This window comes from Cynoglossus semilaevis, chromosome 12, assembly GCF_000523025.1.
Source record: "Cynoglossus semilaevis isolate Cse_v1.0 chromosome 12, Cse_v1.0, whole genome shotgun sequence".
Classification (NCBI taxonomy): domain Eukaryota; kingdom Metazoa; phylum Chordata; class Actinopteri; order Pleuronectiformes; family Cynoglossidae; genus Cynoglossus; species Cynoglossus semilaevis.
Window position 1 is genome coordinate 8,521,415 of NC_024318.1, and position 20,518 is coordinate 8,541,932.

The following is a 20,518-nucleotide window of genomic DNA, read 5'->3' on the forward strand; positions in this document are numbered from 1 at the left end:
ATTCCTCCCGCGATGCCAATTGGCTGGTATGTCTGTCAATCAAAGCACGTCACCAAGGTGTTGTCCAGCTGCCTTTGACAGGTATAATGATGTCGCCAACAATGGGACAACGGCGACCGACAAGGGTGGACACACACGTCCGGTCCTTGCGTGGGTTTTAAACGTTTTGCCTGTTGTTTAAACACAGCTTCCGTGGATTTGGAGGACATGAGCGGAGTCCGTGGATGTAGCAGCAGAGCAGCCTGCTAACCGAGCACCGAGAGAAAGTAGCCATTGTTTTAGTTGATGGCTAACATGGCAACCAGAGCTAGCAGCGTCTGCTAAAGGGCTTCGTGGGATTGTGGAACCTATCGGTCAGTAGGTTTGAATTCTGTATCAATAGTAGACTTAGTTCATACTGTTCAATCTGGGTTTTAGTTATTTCACCACGTATCACCTTTCTGTGCAAATGTTAGCGGCTGGAATTGCATTGAGACGGTTGTCAACTCCATTCATCCCCGTTGTCATGAAGCTCGCATTATCGCTTTTACGCAGCTGCTCCGGCTCTTCTTTGTCCTCGACCAAGGGTGAATTCAAAGACTATAGTTTTTGCTTGTGAACGTTTACGGCTTGAAACCTCAGTTTTGTGCTAAAGAAAGTAAGTGTTGTGACACAATTTACGGTTTTGAATACGTAAACCCAGGCCCAGTACAATATTTGATATAATGATACGGACCTTTGGTACTTATTCAAACATTACTTCGAATCTGAAAGGGTACGTTAAAAATGTCTAGTCTGTAGTACTGTATAGTGAACAGAAACTGTGTGTGTATATCACAAATTCAACGCAAATATCACAAAAGACCTCCCCCACAAAGAAGCACACACAGCAAAGCCATGGACAACAAACATGCCGGGACCTTATTAAATGTCTCAATAAATACCCTGGCCTAACGAGCCCAAGGCATTTATTGAAGGGATAAAACAAAAATCACTGTTGTTAAATGATATGGTTCAGTAGCTCAGTGTATTTCCTGTTGTAAATTACCCTTGTACTTTTTACTTTAAAAAAAGAATGTACACAGATGACACCATCAACTCCACATTTCAGTTTTGTGGCCATTACCCATCACTTTTCAAACAGTGATTGACAGCAGGTCAGGCCAAGGTGATGCACACCTTAATCTAATCTAATCAGAACTTAATCTGAGTTAAAATTAGTTAACTGCATAGGTGGAACATTTGTAAACTTCACAACAACGTTGTTGCCTCAAAGTAATGTTGAACCTGAATTCCGTTATTCTCTGCGGCTGACATCATTCACCCTGATTTAAGATGCCACCTGAAATTATAATTTTTGGGACATTATCTGGTAGTCCTTATCCGTCCAGTATGTCTCTCCATCAGTCTTTATGTACAAAGTCAGAGGTGTAGAGTGACAAAGGAGGTGATCCGTCAGGATCAGGACACCTTGTACCACTGACAGGCTTATGTAACGCACCTGATCTTGAGTTTTGGCCTGTGACTTAACTGCCTCCCTGAATGTTTCATTAGATGGCTGCACATGTTCACTACTGCTGCTGCTGCTGCTGTCACCGGTGCATGTCCTTGTTTCTAAAATTGTTGTAGCTTATTTTTAAAGGGGCATTGCAGCAGTCCAGGAGAGTGCCTTAATGAGGTACTGACATGTGATCAATACTGATATTGATTTTGTATTTGTTTATCCACTGCTCCACTGAGTAATTTGTCTTGTGACTCATGGTGCTGAAAGTGTTTGTATTATTTTTACAATCCCTTTTTTTCTTAGTTGACCGGTCATTGGGTCCTTCAAATGTGTGACGCTTAGAAAAGTATAAACATTAGTGAATTTATAAAGAAGAATCAACTTTTGTTAAAGTAGAAATAATTTCCTTTCAAAGAGTTACACATTTATTTTATTTTATTTAATCCTGGAGCCAGTTCCAGCTGCCAATCTAATGGGCAGGGCTACATCTTGGACGGTCCATCAGTCCACCATGGGACACATGTAGAGACAAATTACTGTCACACTGTAATTCATACGTCAGTTCTGTCCATTTGTTTGCTTTTCAACTATGGCAGAAAACTAGAAACTTAACCAACCAGAGTAACCACCAGGAATTGAACTCATGATTTTTTTTCTCTTATAAGAGAAGGGAACAGAGAAGGGGGCAGCACATTATTCTTGTTTCTGAAACATGCATATAGTTACAGAAAAGTCTAGTATAATTGCAAACACAACTGGAGTACATTCCATGTAAACAATTTTCGGAATTCATAACAATTTTGTTTTTGTTGGTAATGTTCTGTGTTGCTATGATGAGATTTTTTTCAGATTATATTTTGATGTTTTATTTTTTCAAATGTGGATAAAAATGATAAATATTTATCATATGAGTTTTCAGTAGTCATGATGACTTAAAGTCTTGTTTTGTGTTGTGTTCAAACCCACTTGATATAGCCATTTTTTGAAAGAACTATTCTTTACTACATATTGGTTAGAACCACTGATGCATTGACTTTTTGTTTTCTACTTCCAGCTGTGATCATCCCACAGGATGTGTGACGGCTGCGAGGCTGGTGATCAGTGCCGGTGCCTCTCTTCCAAAACCCTGTTGCACCATTCTACTTCTCCATCTCCCTGAAAATCTGTCTTCCATTCTGCAAAAATGACCAACAGGAAAGAGCCACCCTTCTTCAATGACGACAGCGCAGGAGCTTTTCAGTACAAGTTCCCTTTTTACGACACTATGGAGCTGTTCATAGAGACGCTGACAGGAACCTGCTTTGAGCTGCGTGTGCTGCCCTTCGAGGCTGTCGTTTCAGTCAAGGCAAAGATCCAGCGCCTTGAAGGTACAAACTCACCAGTGCCTTTTAATTATTTCATTTGTTGTTTGCATGTCATTTTTGAATGAGGTGGGATTCTAAATGTAAGCTATTAATATACAAGGGACAACATTAAAATATGTTGTGTGACTATCAGTACAAGCAGACTTGTTGTGGATTTTTTAATCTTCGTAAAATGGCATTTGCACTTGTAAATACAGCAAGTGTTAATGTACTATTGCTCTCTTTTTCTATGTTTTTATTTATCTTGAGCTTATCTTGAGTTTGGAGAATAATCTGTTATTGACTGAGTCCTTGTAACGTTTGACTTGAATACAACTTTGTGCAACAAGGTCATACTGTAGTCATTTTTGAGAGTCAGCAGCGATACAGATTCAACACTAGGATGGTGAACTCTATTTGGCTTATCTCCCAGATGAGACACCAGAGGCGAAATCATCTGTTTTGCAGTTGGGTTCAATGTTGGGTCTCTGTGCTGTTGAATGTGAATCTGGAAGAATGTGTTTTGGTTTTCTTTTCATTTATTTTGGCACTCTTCTGTGGTTGCTTTGTTGCAGAAACAAGATGCGATCTCCCATTCCTGTGTATCTTTGTTTTGCTTCTGAATTTTGATTCAAATGGTTTTTCCTCGGTTTCTTTGTATGGTGGTGTTTTAGCCAATTCAAGTTTGTAATGGAGCATAAAACTCAGCAATGATGAGGCCGCTGCTCTCTCCACCAACACTGGCCCACCTCCAGCACTGGGGTCAGAGAGGTCGTTAAAAGTTGGCACTGAGAGTGTTGTGACTCTGCACCCATTTTCTTTTTCAATTCTGAAGTAAAGAGGCCTTTTACTTGTTAGTTTGTTGTTATCTGTTGCCTCAACTAAATTCCTATTTATTTGATTTTAATTTGCATGCTGTTCTGTACTAGTACAGAGTACACAATCTACCTTGCAAAACACAGTCCCACTTATACAAACTTATTCAAGGTAGTATTATTTAAGTACATGTCTTTCTTTTTTTTTTTTTAAATCTTCCATTTCTGTTTTTTGCTGTTTTTCCAGCAGTTGCATTGTTCTGTCTTTAGGGGGCACACATGAATCAGTAACTAGTAAGTTTCTGGCTCACCCTGTCTCGTGACATTTTCATCCCAGGTGTCTGTCAGATTAGTGGGAAATTTTCTTATCCAAACATGACAATGTTCCTGTCAAATTAGGGTGTTTTCTCCGCTGATATGTCTCCCTCTTGCTGTCTGTTAAGGTATTCCTGTTGCCCAGCAACACCTTATCTGGAACAATCTGGAGCTGGATGATGAGCATTGTCTCCACGATTATGGGTAAATCTGTTCCTCCCACCTCTTCCTATCCTGAAAAGATGAAACACTGGGACGTCTTTCTGTCTGAGGTTCTGTTCGGTCTTAATGTTAATGTTCCAGCTGCTTCACTAACCACTGTTGATTAAGACACGGATGACACAGGTGTCAAAGAGTTTGTTCTCTATATTCCCAGTTTCTCAGAATCTGACCTCATCGTGTTCAGCTGCTGCTGATGATGATGATGATGAAGGTGGTGGTGGTGTCACTTCATTTACAAGTTTTACAGCTTCTGGCACTTTGCAGAAAATGTTTTTTTTTTTTTTTTAAGTGTTAAACTGCACGGAGACTGAGACAGAAAACAGAACTCTTCTTTTGGAGTGAGGATTGGTTGATTTGCTCCTGGGTGTATTATACTGCATTTTTCATGTGAAATAATAATTGTGAGACTCTCACCACACTTTTTTTTTTTTTTTTACAAAATCAAGTTAATTATTCACTAACATTAACATTTCTGTGGGGAATATGTTTAAATGTTTCCAAAGTATCATAGATTATTGTGCAATGAATCCATGGGTTATAGAGTAACCATACAACCCACTAATGATGCTCTGTTGATCTGTTTGCTCTGCAGCATTGCTGAAGGCTGCACTCTGAAGCTGGTCTTAGCCATGAGGGGAGGGCCAATCAACATTAGGAGAGGTAACAGAAACACTGCAGGTCAGGGTACAGTCACATGACAGCTGGACACAAAGAACAAAAAAACATTCTGAGGAGTATTTTCTATGAAATGTCCGATATTAAAATCTCATTCTGTGTGGGTTTTTTTTCACTTGTTTTTGTTAGTAACAATGGAGGATCCTATCAAAGACGTGTCCAACCTGATGGACAGCACAAAGGAGGACGGTTGGGAGAAGAGCATCAGCAACAAGCAGGTCACATTTGTGGTCTATCGAAAGGGGGACCAGCTGAGCTTCTTCAGAGTGGTGGACAGAGGTGATGGCACTTTGACCCCGTTGTCTGAATCTGTAAGGTGAGAATCTCATCACTACCTATTAAGCAGAATTGGGGGTAGACTTGCAATGGTCTACAGTGTAGACTGTACTTGACACACATGGTCTATATGTGCACTCATTTCAGTTTTAGTGCTTCACTTATCAGCTACTGAAGTCTGCTTCATGTTGCTGTCAGCAATGCCCTGCATTGAAGTTGTGTCAAACCAAATTAATGAACTGCAACAGGAAAGGAATGATTGGCTGTCATGATGTTATGCTATGCTGTGTCATGTTTATCTAATGAGCACATCTTAGCAGCAACTATTTCCAAAGCAAAACTGACTTCAACAGAGAATTTCTTAAGTCTAAATTGACCTACATATAAAGTTGTGGAGCGGTGGCTTGAAAAGTCCAAGCAGTGGTTTTTAATGTAAGCTACTGTGGAAAAACATGACCATCAAAAAGACACAGACATGAGAATCAGAGTGAAAAGTATAATGCAATCAGTGAGGGCTGTGAGACACTGCAGCTGAGTTTATGTGCACAACTCTTTGCCTTCGTCTTACTCTCTCTCTCTTTCTCTCTTTTTTTCTCTTTCTCTCCCTCTCCCTCCCTCTCTTTCTGGTTGTCATATTTTTTCCAGCGCCGGTTCTGTATTCAACATGTATGCAGAGGAGGAGGATGGAGATAATTCTGCAGCTGCTCAGCACAGCCTTGAGAACTCCATCACCATGAATAAAATGAAGCTGCTCAAAGCCAAGATGGAGGACATGAACCTTAACAAGAAGGTGGGGGAGCTGCTGGGATCACATTTGGACCAATTTTCGCCTTTTCCCCCAATCAGAATGCAAATGAGGCCTTGACGCTAAATTCGTTTTCACACCATGTTTATAAAACGTAGTCTCGGAGGACACCGCTCATCACAATCATACACAGAAATGACAGCATGCAACCATTCTGCATAATTTATTTGCACTGCAGCAAAACACTAATTTGCATGTGTCAGAGCGAGGGTAGAACTTTTTATCATATTAAATCGTACTTGCTATCGTTCTTATGCTGTGAATGTAATTACACTGGCTGCCTGATTAACGTAATGAGACGATGGCTATCATTTTATAATTTATAATAGATCATACAGTGCTTTCTGATCTCATTCTGATGTCTCTTTATGTCTGATCTCCAGCCGAAAAAGTCTGCAAAGGTGAAACCTCGAGCCCCAGTCAGTTCACACCCCTGTGGTGGTTCACCAGGTTCTACCAGCACGCGGCACCATCACCGACTCTTTCGTTCTCTACATCATTTAAACCACTCTCAGCATCTAAGCCCACAGCTACCTCCTATTGCTGACCACAAAACCATAGAGTCTTCATCACCTTCTGCAGCAGCAGCATCCGCCCACCTGCACATCCCCCGTAGGGCCTCGCCCTCCATCTTCTCCTCTTCCTGTTACATGCTGCATGAAGAAGAGCCATGGGAGACTTGTCCAGCATTTGCTAAAATACGACCCCCTCCCAAAGTGTCCCGATTAGACATCGGCAGCACTAGGTTGATGAGGGACTGCGTGTACCCTCAGCTTCCACCTCTCTGTACCAGAGGTCCGCCAGAGGCTGTTTTTGATCCTGCTGACCCCTCAGGAGAGGCAGTTGGACTGGGTTTGTTAGATGAAGGTCCTGGACTTGTGGCACCAACACAAGCCGGTGCTTCGTTTGGGGAGCTCTCAGATCCACTGAGTCTGGACGTATCCTCCCAGGTGGAGGGAGGTTGTAGGTCCCTCGAGGTTGCTGCTCAGCACCAGTTGCCCCTTTCCCCTTCCCCTCTCAGTACCTGGACTCTTGGTAAAAGCGATTCTCTGACCAGCAGAGCTGACAGAGCAGAACTTGGCACGTCTTTTCAAATTGGCCCTTCCTCTCCTTTACCCACCACTTCCTCCAGACTGCTGCCTCAGCCGTTCGACTCCACTCTCTCCTGTTTACAGGACAGACTTCAAGCACAATCCTCCGCACCTGACAAGCCAAGCAACACATCCCCTCACACCTCTGCCGTCTCATCATCATCTCACGCCTCACACGTCGGTGCTGTTAAAGCCGAGGCTTCTGGCAGGAGGCCAGAGCAGCTCTCAAAGGCAGGAGCAAGAAGCATCACAAAATTGGTCAACCGAGCTTGCAAGGACCCTCTGGGAATTCAGGACAACTCTGAGCTCCTGGCATCTGTCTCCACAAGGGCTACAGACAGCAGGAGGAGCAGGGACGGCCTCGGGGACAGCGTTGGTCTTGCAGTGGCATTGCCTCCTTCTGCTGCCTTGGGACAGGGCAGCCATGGCTCCAGGCTGCCGTCCATCACAACTAACAGGCTCCTTCAGGAGGGTCTTATCAGGCCAGTGTCTCCATTGCACCGAGCTGCTTCTTCTTACATGGTGAGCATTATTTGTTTTCTGTCGACACTTAACAAACAGTTTTGGTACACAGTTTTTTTGGCTCTGAGCGGCGTAACACCAGAGATGGAGAAGGAAAAATATGGTTTTATTCAACTAAAGTTCCAGTTATGAGTGAGATGTTATGAATTCTTCAGATGCAGCAGATGCTCGAAGAAGAAACAGAGAATGTATCACAGTTGATGTTAAATTTGTGCAAGGATACAAAGTAAATGTGTGTATTTATAACGAGTAGTCAGAATATGTACAGTACATGTATACAATTTAATAGAATGCACAGCCCCGCCCCTGTGTTCTCTCAGTTTTGCTTTTCCTGCCTGTTTCTTTCTGGTCATCATTAATTTAAGTTAATAAGATATATTTATATTTACTAGAAGACACACACACACATACACACACAGAGAGAATGAGTGACACAGGCTACAACAGGGTGGCGCTGCTGTTCAACCATGCATAACATCACAATGACATCACCACAAGACTTGTCTTGTTTCAGTAATTGTGTTGCTGGGCATCGCCCACCTCACCTTTACCAAAACGAAGCCAACTTCAGCCTCTAAAGTTTTATTGAATTTCAATTTTATTTTATTAAATTTGAAGTGAAATTCTTATGGCATGTAGCGGTGAATACTGACTGTTGGACTGTAACTTCTTGTTGTACAAATATTACATTGGAGGCTTGATAAGTGCTGTGATAAATGTTTCAACATTTTTCTTTGTCCAAACATTGCTACAAACCACGCAGACATGAGAAAGAATCAAGAATGTTTATCCAGTCTTGGGCTTGTGTTTGATAGCTACATTGTCACCGTGCTGTATTACAATACGCCTGGTTGTTGGACACGTCGTATTTAAGGTCAAAGACTTTTTTCTGAGGAAGAGAAGTGAAATAGTTCACACAATGAGTAAGCACTTGGCGTCGGTGCTCGGAAATTAAACACCAAAAAAAATCCCTTTATCAGGAAGGAAACTCTGGCAGGATCAGACTGAGAAATGTTCAGCCATCTGCCTTATCATCTGGTTGGGATAAAAGGAGAAAGAGGATGTGTTGGAGCAAAGGAGAGAATGAGGAGCAGGAGAAAAACAATGTTTAAAAGAAAGTCTAAACATGCATTTCTGTTTAGGCGTCTTTACCTCATCAGCCATCTGCACCGAAGTTGACTTCATTTTTGTAATGGTGTCAGCGATGCCCAGCATTTTCCTGGTCAGAAAAAAACAACAAATGAACTGTGACAGGATAACATTTTTTGATTATGCAATCATGATGTCATACAATATCATAAATGGACAGCATCATGAGGATGCTACTGCTTAAATGAAACCAACTTCAATAGAGAAGTGAGTTGACATACACACAATTTAGTGAGCCTTACATTCGCAAACACATGAAGGCAACAGAATAAACCGAGCAGCATAAATGAATCAAACTGTTATAAAAATGAACTGCCCTCATGGAGACAGACTGAGGCAAAACATTTACAGCCACATCCTTCTGCCTCCAAAAATGTCTCAAAAAAAGACCAAGTCACAATGTCCCAAAAAGACTAAATCAAAATGTCCCCAAAAAGACCAAATCCTTTTTAGAACACAGGGTATTTTGGCTGAAAAATAATATTTTTTTTTGTTTTGCTCAGGCCACCAACACTCATGTTCCAACAGGAGGAGTCATGGCTTCATTTGGGAGAATAGGTAAGAAAACACACACACACACACACACACATGATTATAATGATAGCGATGCTTTTGCATCAGACGGACTTGAAGTCGCCGTTTGTGTTGTGTTTTTCCGGGCTCGTCCACTTCACCGCTCCGTCAGCGTAGGTTGGACTGAGTGACAGCTTTTATGGTCCTTTAGAGTTCACTCAGCAGCTCTCGGTGGCTGCTACACGTCACATGGAGAACAGAGACGTGGTTATTATGTGGATGTGTGTTTATACAGGCTACAACGAAAGCACCACCATCACCAGGCTCTTTAAATATTTACTGTTTCTACCACTGCAGAAGGAGAAGACTCAGAGAGGAGGCAGTGGACGACACACTGACACGCTCAGAATAACAAATGGTCAAATCAAATCAATAAATGGCTAATTGTTTTTATATTAGCATTTTGTGAAGATGATTTGAACACAAGACACTTGTTTATGTTGCTGTGACATTAGCTGTTTGTGCAGAACCACAGGCTGCTGTGCTGGAAAATAAATGTGTGTGTGTCTTACATGACAAGAAGAGTGTTTATAAAAAAATTAAAATATATTTTAACAGAAAGATCAAAAATAACATCTGATCAAACGACAAGGAATTCCCCACGCAGCAGAACGTTGACACATAAATAGTTTTAAGAACATTGGAAATGTGTTAAATGTGGTTCCAGATTCTTCTGTACTCACTCATCTGCTCGATGTCAGCGAACTTCCTGTTTCTTCGCTGCAGAGGAGTTTATCTTTTTATTGTTCCTTTTTCTCAGAAATTCTCATGATCCGAACCTTCAGCAGCGTTTTGACAGACTCTAGTTGATGTTATGAGTTAAAAAATAAAGTATAAAAAACAAAAAATAAAAATCATTATTCCTTTGTTTAAAATTCTACTAAAGAAAATACATATAAAAGTCTAAAAATGACCTAATAATGGTTCAGATGGGACCAGTCCTAACCAACAGGTCAGGTCTACGGTTGTCCTTTTGTTTTTTAGGGACCGTCGTGCCAGACCACGAATGCATGAACGCCTGCTATTTGTGCTCATATTTTTTTAATTTAAATAAATGTGAACCAGCGAGGACTGTTTTATTTTTAACATCCAATTCTCACCTCAGTTGAGTCGGTAATGACTAAGTAGTTATTTTTAACTTCTGGCAACTTGTGAGAATTTGTCAGAGTTTGGAGAAGAAATAAAACACAAGTGACTAAGACTGAGAAAATGCACAGTCACTTGGTGACTGTTTTGATCCTGATCTTGAAGATCAACGGTTAACAGTGACCATCAGGTCATTGGAAAGTTTAGGCCAGAACATGAACAAATGTTTCAGTGGAAATTTCAGTTTGATGAGATAAAGTTGTGATTATATGTAATTCCGCGTGCAGCCATAGAGGATTCTGTGTAATTGTGTTTTAGAATCAGTGGGTCGCTCAGCCCATTCTCATGCTCGTGACAGTCGTGATTTACTCAATGATAGAAATCAACTTTTAAGTGCTCTGTCATTTCAGCCTCTCTGGCTCCTTCAGAGTAAACCATACGTTTCATCCTCTTCTTCCAGGCGCTCAGACTCACCACCTACCTCCAGTCAAAGCTCCCACTGGCAGCAAAAAGAAAAGCTCAAAGCACTGCTTCCTCTGTGACAAAAAGACCGGTCTGGCCACCAGCTACAAGTGCAGGTAAAGGCGTCTTCGGCACATCTGTCCCTCAGCACCGTCCATGAACTTCCACCGGCACTGGTTCATTCACTGGTTCGTTCTAACGTTCCCCAGTGAGAGTCGGCCTCTGTTTGTGCTCCTTCTGTCATAACTTATTACATTCATCATCTTCGACCTCCACTTTAGAGCGGATACCTTCCATCTCCAGGGGTTTTTCCCAGGTTTACCCTGGGAGACTGATGCAACGGCGTGTAACCGTGTGTATCCACACTTGAAGAGAGCGAGCGATTTTTAAATTGTGCTTACAAAGACTAGCCGTGGACCGGGGGGAGGGGGGTGTGTAGGGGGGTGACATGGGGCTGGTGTTTTTAGTGAAATGATCTGACTGTAGACTTTAATCCTTTGGTGTGGGATGGAGACACTGTTACTAATTTCTTTGATGGTTGGAGTCTCTGTGAGTAATCCTTGTAGTTCCTGGAATCGTGACATTGTCTAACGTTTACTGCCAAAATCTGGACTTCTTTTCACGTCGACCACATCTGTTGTTTTTTCTGTAGTCGCCCACATATTTATTTTTAAAAAAAAGGTTCTATCATAAAAATCTTCTGATGATTGTCTTTTTAATTTGCCGCAGAATTCTGTAATTATGAAAGTTCTTATTATTAAATAATAACTAGCTCTTTTTTGGATTGGGTAATTAGTTCCTTTGTTGAATTCCTTTTCTTTGTTAGTCGAAGCGTCACCACTGCTTCTAAAAACATGATTCGAAACTCAGAGTTTTGTGGTTGAAGAGTTCAGATCTTCATCCAAACACTGTCTAAGTCTGTTTTGTCACTTCTATTTTCAGGTGCGGTCACAACTTTTGCGCCACACACCGCTACGCAGAGACACACGACTGCGCCTACGACTACAAAAGTGCCGGACGGCGACTCCTGCAGGAGAGCAACCCACTTATCAGCGCTCCCAAACTGCCCAAGATCTAGCCCCACCTTCCCCATGTGGTGAAATTACAGTACTGCAGGTTGAAGTGAGAGAGACCTGAAGAGATTGTCCGTCGATGAGAAGCAGGGGAAAGAAAAGCACCTATTCACCACTGTGCTTTTTTTTTAGCAGCCAAGTTTGATGAACATTAGCATCAGATTTTTTGTTGAAGCCAAACGGACTAAAGGAACAGACTGAAAAAACAGCCCGGAACAAACTTCACTTCTCTACAATGTGAAAATACAGTTTGATTTTTTTTTTTAAATCCTTTTTTCTCTCTTCTTTCTTCAAATTATATCTGTTGCACATTCACAACTTTTAATAGTTTTTTTTTAACTTTTTTTTTTTTTAATCACTGACTTCTTAGGACAAGTCTTTGACAGATGCACTTTAGCTCCATCATATTTATACACTTACTCTTGTTGTCGTTGGGGGTGAGGACACTGACAGTGAGGTTGTTGTCGATGAGATTCTTCTTCGTTCTTAAAGCGGCACATACATGCTAATATCACTGCTTTATTTCTGGGAAAAGAACACTTCACCATGTCTACTAATGAAACGCTTAATATTTATTACTAATTTACGACTTATTTATGATTAAAAAAAATTGGTTTTTATTATAGCAGATTATGCAAAGTGTGTATAGGTGTGCGTGTCAGTGGTGACCTGTGTAGGCTGGGGGTGTGTTATGGTGTCATTGATATGTGTGTGTGTGTGTACAGTTCAGTGGTTGCCATATTAAAAAAAAATCTTTTGTATGTCTTTTTATTGCTCAGCTGTTGCAAAAACTTCAAATGCTGTTAAAGTATCTACAGGGGTTTGATCTAATAAAGTCTCTTCTTAACCTTTCCATCCGACTGCGGCGTCCAGTTGCAGTTACATCAGGTGTAGTTTGTGAATTGAAAAAGAAAATTCGGACTTTTTTGTGAGGTGATGCTGATGCTGTTCTTTCTCATTTGCTCACATTCAGTAACCGTGTGTGCAGTAATTATCAGAAGTCGACAGGAACAGAGCAAAAGGCCAGTACATGCAGAGTGATATGATGAACTGAAGTGAAAAATAAGTAAAGATGTAATAAAGTAAAAAGTACAATTGAAATTGGAATTACCTTAAATACATAGTTTAAATCATTGTTTCCCAAAGACTGGGTTCCACAGTTTTGTTTTGTTTTTTTGGGTCATCTCGCATCATGTTTCCCAGGAGTTTACGACGATAATGTCTGTTGACTTGGGTCTCGAAAGTTTGTGACTTTTAAAATATGTCCCAGAAAAAAAGTTTGGGAAACACTGGTTTAAATTATGCAAACAATTATATCCAAGAATAATAAAGACCGGGTTGGCATAAATAACCTGCGACATAACTGTAAATTATCCTAGGAGACCAGATTTGTAAAAATATTCTATTCAAAACTAACTGGATATTTTAAATATATATACACACACACATATATATATATATATATATATACTGTATATATATATATGAGTATAAATGGGAAACTGATAAACAGTGATAATGTCTGTATAAGAACTGTTGAATGTCCCTCTCTGTTAGACTCTGTTTTGTCAACACAAATACAGAAATTAGGTTTTTTTTACTGAGGAATCGAGGTAGAGTGCAGACGAGGCACAGAGGAAGAACTAATGTGTTGAAGGCTGTGATTGCAGTAACACAACAGACTTGTCTGATGGACCTGTTACATTAGAACCCACTTCTAGGTCATGACCAACCATTAGGAGACACTGCATTTGAGCTCCTTCTGCCGTGGGCTCAGTTTGAAGGTTTTAGTCAACTTTAAAATCATCTGCATCACATCGGATCAGGCTGCAGTTTGTTTTCATGCACTGGTGAAAACTAATCCCACAGAGTTCCTGCAGATAATTTGAAGATTGTGGATTAGAAACCGTGCAGCGCTTTGTTGTTCTTCAGCGGTGAGTCACCGCAGCAGACCACCCTGATGAAAAGTAGGGGCAGCGGCTATTTTTCACTTTCCTTTGACGTTGGACGTTGTTCCTGTTCGACAGACAGACCATGACCTGAGTCACAGCTCGGTGTTTTTATCCTCATCTTCCTCCTTCATGTTGTCTGGCTTTGATCCAAGATAATTGGTCTGTGCAGGAAATGTTGCTGAAACAATTCCTGGTCTCCGCTCACTGATAAAATGTTCCACGGCATGAAAGAAAGAAACTTCTGTTTTGTTTGTTTTTAATCAAAAGGAGATAGTTTGGGGGTTTGATGGATGTGAGAACAAATGCATCGTGTTCATTTGGTTTCCGACTGAGTGCCTTTTTGTTTTTGCCAATTTTCAATCTGTTGTTGTTAAAGGATGGTTTTATTTTTCTATTCAAGAAACAGTCGCAGGGTGAGTAGCAAAGACTTTAAAAACTTTTATAGTAGCAAATAAAAACCCGCTCTCAAGCATTTTAAGATCCAGCTGTAAAAACACACTTTGTCGTAAAACAATAATAGTTTCCCAGTATTTTCTCCTTTTTTTATTGCGATTAAATAGAATGCACTATTAAAAACAGTAAGAACAACCTAAATTAGTGTCTAAAACTGTGGTCCAGGGGCCACAGAGAGCCAAATCAGATGTCAGGTGGACTGGACCAGTACGATCGTAACATAATTACCTATAAATACATAAATGTTTTTCCTCTTTGTTTTCATATATTTATTGAAGTTCAATTTTACAAAACATATGGAAATATCATGAAAGTGTTTCTGCATTTTTATACTTAATATACATGTTCAATTTTACAAAACATATCATGGAAATATCATGAAAGGGTTTCTGCATTTTTATACTTAATATACAAATGCAAAATTCATCAAGTGGACCGGAATTGCACCTCCTCACGGGCCAGGTATGGCCCACGGGCCGTATGTTTGATGGCCTCTGGGCTAAGACATCTAAATGAATAGTCCAACCTTAACATTTTTATTATTGTTATTTTGCTCAACATGCAGACTTTACTGACTAATGGCAGAGATAAAGCAGAGATAGTGCTGCAGCTTTCAGAGAGATTTCAGTTAAAGCACCAACATCCTTCAACCTTCACCTGGAGGAGAAACTGTTTACATTTGCTTTTCTCATCTGTTTAGGTCTTTAGCTATGAATCCGTAGCTGGGAGAGGAACCTTAAAGACGTCCGACCTGTGAAGGTGCAGCATAAACGTCTGACACACTCTTTGAAGAATCCATTCTTCCTGTTGTTTCTTCAGAGATGTAGAGAGTGTTTGATTTGTTTTCCTTCTCCTCTTCGCTTAAACTGTCTTTCACAGCTCCCCACACACGTACACAACCCAAAGGCAGTGTTTTGGGTTTTTTTGGGTTTTTTTTTTTTTTCAAGATTATTCAGTTTGGCTGCTGCTACGCTGCCAAGTGCTGTAGAACCTGTATTTTGTCAAAAGAGAAAAACAATGTTTTTCTTGACTTTCTTTTTTTCCAAACCTGTTTTGTTGAAAAATAAATATATATATATATATATATACTGTATATATATGTGTGTATTATATGTGTATATAAAAAACATTTTTATTATTATTAGTTTTGCATATGCATGATGCTGTATGGCACAATATGATCATATTCTTACAGTATATGTTCACTACTACACACTAAAGAATTATATTTATATATATTTTATATATATATATATATATACTGTATATATATTTTAGATTTTACTTTAAATTGCTTATGATCTGCCAGCTCTCCTTTTGTGATCTCGGTAGATTGTGACCCACATATTGGGAACCCCTGCTCCAAACCATTGCCAATGAAATCACTCCTCACTTTTGCATAGGCAGATGACATCATCGCCACAGACGCAGCAGTGATCAGTGCATGAGACAGTCAGGAACAACCAGCTGAGCAGGTTCAATGTGGCAATAAATGAAGGAAGAAACATGTTGAGGTAAAAAAAACTTACAGTTTCTCCTCCCTGGAATCCATCTGACAGAGACCTCCAGGGACCAAGACTCCTCTCTGCTCTCTCTTATGAAACTTGTATGGTACACTTAATGGGATTGGCATGTCAAACAAGGGCTCTTGACATCCTCCAGTCCTCACAGCTATGTCAACACCCTGGTTTTTTTTTTTATTTTAAAATTTTCTTTTAGTTTGTTTAGTCTGATTTCTGGGAAGATCGCTGGAACCAATCCAGGGACGTGGGCGTTAATTCTACATCTCTATATTCACAGCAGCAGGCCAGGGAAGGCCTGTGTCTCCGTGATGCAGAGACACGTGCCTGACAGTTTGGCATCGCCGCTCCTGTGGTGCCCACTCCGTTCAGGCCGAGCACAGAGGCTTCGTTGTCCGGTGCCAAGGACTAAGTGGCAGACTGTGCATGAGTAATAAGGCTGAACACAATGACAGGCTTCAGAGACAGAGAGATGGGGCCTAACGGCGGCACAGGATACATTTCCTCCTTGGACAAGTGAGTCTCTCCCAACACACTGCTCCGTGATGAGGGGCTTTCCGAGTGTAGAGTTACACAGTACAATCTGACTTACTCAAGTGCCACACACTACACTGCGAGCCATTCATAAGGTGGAATAATAATGATGATGGCTTCAGCTACGGGGTATTCCAAAAGTACTCCTGTAGAAATGAATAAGAATCAGCATCAATAATAAAAACCTGTGTGAAAAATACAACACAGGTGTGCTTCAAAAACATAAAATTAAATTACAATGATTATTTCATAGGGGGCGTGGCCCATTTGGCCCACTGATAACAGTCAGATGTCCTTGTTAAATCGCCTCAGAGATGATTATGAACATTTGTGGATTTGACACCAATGAGGAAAGACCGTTGGACACACCTGTTTTAGACACAACAGGTGTCTTCACTCAGCCTGTCTGTAGCTTTTAGTTTGACGCTGTTGGAACATGTTCCATTGTCAAAACAACCAAACAAGCGTCCACAAGCCTGATACAGAATATACACAGCTGAGTCAGTCATCTCCAGTCTGTGCTACTGACTAGGCGGGAGAAGTTTGTTTATTTTATTTTTGTTTTTTGTTTTTAGCGACTCTTAGCAACATATGAAGTAGAGGCACTGGAGATGGGGCAGTGCTGAAGAGTGAAAGGTTTGACAAAATTGTAGTGAGCCGTGCTATGGTGTGTGATTAAGGCACTGCCTTCAAAACAGTAGTTAGTAAACACAGTCCAAAAGGAAAAAGAGCAGAAGAACTGTTTCTATCTTAAAGTTACTGTTACTGATCCTAAAGACGTTAGATTTAAAAAAATAAACAAAATTACATCCGTGTATTGTATCTATCTGTAATGAAATGAGTGAGATCACGTCAGCTGCCTTAAAGCTAACATGTTTAAAATGGAATGAAACATATACATAACAATACATATATGTATATACATACATATATAACATCATATACCATATATATGTGAATATAACGAAATATATATGAATTGTATAATCGATGTGTATATACATATACACACATGGATATATTATTATTATTATATTATGTAGAATATATTTTTACATATATGTAAAAATATGTAAATAAATGTAAATATCATGCAGTAGGAGACACATATATAAATACACACCTAATGTATATATATTTACCTATTTTATGGGAATGACCTTTCATGAGTGTCATTTTTGTCCACCTGCTACATACCTGTGTTGTATGTGTATGATTTGTTTTGTTTTTTTAACCAGTCTTTGTAACGCGGAAGTCAGTGACGCACGGTTACTTGTGCACGCGCACGCACGCACGCATACTTGCTCAGACCAAGCTATGGAATAAACAGTACGCGGTGGACCGACGGCGGCAGCAGACTCGGTCAGTCAGCGGTGAGTGTCCTCTGCGTTTGTCCAGCGGGGACGACAGGCACAAAGCAGCAGTGCGTCCACTGTCCGTGTCTCTGCACGTCCACGCTGATGAGTGCAGCCGTGCGCAGCTGTTCAGCTCTGGTCGGTTCTGTTCGGTCCGGTTCTGTTCGCTGTGAGGAGGAGACGGGTGTTCGCTCGGACTGTGCTGCAATGTGATAGAGTGAGAATCGGGTTCTTTCCTGCTGTATGAGAGCGGACGGTCGACGACGGAGACAGAAGCCTGCTGTGGTTCAGAGGTAGGTGGTTGGTTATTAATGAGAGTGGACGCTGATTCAGCAGCTACATTAGTGTTTCTTTTTATCACCATTGTTATTATTTTTATTTTAAAATCATATGCTAGTGTACCGTTGTCGCAGCCCCAAACACAACGATACGACTACACGCAGCCGTACAATTTCCTAACAATTTAATGTTCATGCAAGAACATTTAGTTCACCTGGTTTCTAAATTTTTAAGAAGAACCAAATGTTTTTAGTTCAATGTTTTTAGCCGTATTTCGTCCTCCTGAATTCAGCTTAACCTCGTTTTATTATCGTGTATACAAATATTGATTTAGTTAAAAAAAAAAAAGGTTACACGTTAATATCCCACCGCTGACACGGCTGATTGCAACAAAGGGTGACTCCTCAGCTCACCCCTCCCTTTCGGTGGAAGTCTCCGCACTTGCCTCTACCATTAGCTCTTTATTCCGGGTGGATAAATGCATCAAGTTAATTAAAAAAATAAAAATAAAAAAATCACTGGAGACTGTATATAACAAAAGGGCAGAGGCGTCTCCAGGCCTGAGAGAAGCCCCAGAAAAAGTGACAGATTGTATCCAGGTGTGACAAGTGGTTCTGGGATTGAGGTGTGTTACCAGTATCCACTCATGAACGTGAACAATCATGCTGTCAATATGGTGTAGCCTCTCAGTTCTGACTTCCCTTTGCAACTAGAACCTGCAAAGAGACGCAATGTCCATTTTTTTCTGTACAATAAATGCTGTGGACGTTTACTGTAGTTGATCGACTCATCTACACGTGACATGTTTGGGATTATGGTGACGTAGTCTTGACTGACAGAAATATGTATTTTGAGTCCTGGGCTTGAACAATGTGTATTGTATATTTACTCATGGTATTTTCCCAGAATCCTCTGGTTTTGTCCTCCAAGTTGTCTTGATAGAATTGACATGAGGCTGATTAGAGGCTGATTGATCATTGGTGAATGTGAACGTGTGTGTTGGCCGTGGATTGAACACCTGTCCAGGACGTCTCTGTGCTCTATGTAATCTGGACTCTGTCATATCGGTGATTGTGATGAAGGGTTAAGCTGTTGAGGATGAGTGAAAACAGTGGTGGGTTGTGTGTTCAACTGTATCACAGCTCTGGTTTGTAAATGTTTGAGCAACTGTGGACAGAGAATAGGATGACTGTGCACAAAACCAAATATGTTCAGTCCTTCTGTTTGTTGTGGGGACCAGCCCTGAGCAAAACCTGGATTTTCTTCCTCGCAAGATATGGATCGGCAAAGACCTGGTTAATTTTTTTTTCACTCAGGGTTTACCAAATGTAATTAGATATTCCTATGTTGATGGCTGTGATTGAACTTTAGTTTTTCCATGAAACAAGTTTATGGTACCGATCATTTCTCTCACCTAAGCACAGTACTTCAAATAGTTAGGCGAGGGACAGTGCAATAAAGCTTTTTTTTTTTTTTTTTTTACTATAGAGCTCTCTGTGTGTGGAGTTCATTTTACTTCCAGGAATAATTTTCCCAATAACCCAGAGAATATGTCGTCCCTTTAACCTGCCATTAGACATATGTCTCCAAAGGAAATCCATTATTTTATTTCTTGAAGCCTGCCACAGTCCCAGAAGAGTCCATCGGAGGTCAGCAGTGGGCCCGCCTCCCCCATGACCTGATCACACTGGATCAATATTGATTAGGATGTTTTTGTAGCATTTGCACAATAGACTCCAGCGACAGCTTGCTTTTCGGCTCAGAGCAGTCTGTGTGCTATATATAGGTGTTCCTCGGTCACATGTTTCCCTATGATGAACCACATAAACACAGGTGGAGCAGCCTCTGTTCATGTCTGCAGCCATATTCCCACAGCAGCAGTTCAATTATATGTAAAACAGTTTAAAAAACAACAGAAACCTGTACTTGTATTTAAAACCGAATCCCTTCTTCCAACCCACAGTCTTTAGTCAGATTGCTGTTGCCTCGGTGGAGGATTATACGCCTCCTTTGTGGCATCAATGTTGAAATGCATTCCACACACTACTGTATGTTTAGCGCTCTTTAAAAATATGCAACGCTGTTGCCTCTCATTGCTCAACGCAGGGTCTGGCGTGGCGTCAAAGACAGATTACTTTGACACCATCTGCATCGTGGCCCTGGCTTCATCGTTGGTGTTCGGTCGTTATCCAGGACCAGCTGAGTTTGTCCGTGGGCATTACATCATCGCAGCCTCCAGTTATCTCTCAGCCAGGGTTGCTGGGGAGTGACGGCTTGTTGCGATTTTAAAAAAAGCCTCATTGTGCCGTTGGTTTCTGTGCAGAGAGCGTGCATAAACATATAGCAGTAAACACAATGGCCATTCTCTGTGTTGTGCTGCTGTAATTGATCTGGCCTCTGGGATTATATACACACAGCCGTCTGTACGTGATGTCCTTCTTTAAGACTGACTTCTGCAGTCTTGTAGATGAGTATTTGAGCTGTAATTTTACTTTAATGATGGTGTTGAAGAAGTTTGTGTCGTGGATATTTAGT

General features: G+C 40.8%; 2 protein-coding genes across 4 annotated transcripts in view; both read left to right on the plus strand.

Annotated features, from left to right (window-relative positions):
- Window positions 1–37: 37 nt before the first annotated feature.
- zfand4 (zinc finger, AN1-type domain 4) lies at window positions 38–12,743 on the plus strand. 2 transcript variants are annotated; one of them, XM_025060741.1, is made up of 10 exons: window positions 38–353; window positions 2,538–2,850; window positions 4,085–4,160; window positions 4,771–4,856; window positions 4,983–5,169; window positions 5,775–5,919; window positions 6,318–7,547; window positions 9,200–9,254; window positions 10,816–10,933; window positions 11,760–12,743. In XM_025060741.1, exons 2-10 carry the CDS (start codon window positions 2,667–2,669, stop codon window positions 11,893–11,895), a joined length of 2,217 nt encoding a protein of 738 aa, XP_024916509.1. In that variant the 5' UTR covers window positions 38–353; window positions 2,538–2,666; the 3' UTR covers window positions 11,896–12,743. The 2 variants fall into 2 exon arrangements, with proteins under 2 accessions (XP_024916509.1, XP_008320118.1); XM_008321896.3 differs by having other exon boundaries at window positions 39–353; window positions 4,771–4,838.
- Window positions 12,744–17,633: 4,890 nt separating this feature from the next.
- The window catches only part of marchf8 (membrane-associated ring finger (C3HC4) 8), a 67,800-nt gene continuing 64,915 nt past the window's right edge, over window positions 17,634–20,518 (plus strand). The window contains exon 1 of one of the 2 annotated variants that reach the window (XM_025061125.1): window positions 17,634–17,997. The gene's annotated coding sequence lies outside the window, so the exon portion shown is untranslated. The remainder of the gene's footprint in view (window positions 17,998–20,518) is intronic. The other variant, XM_008321899.3, reaches the window with a different exon arrangement.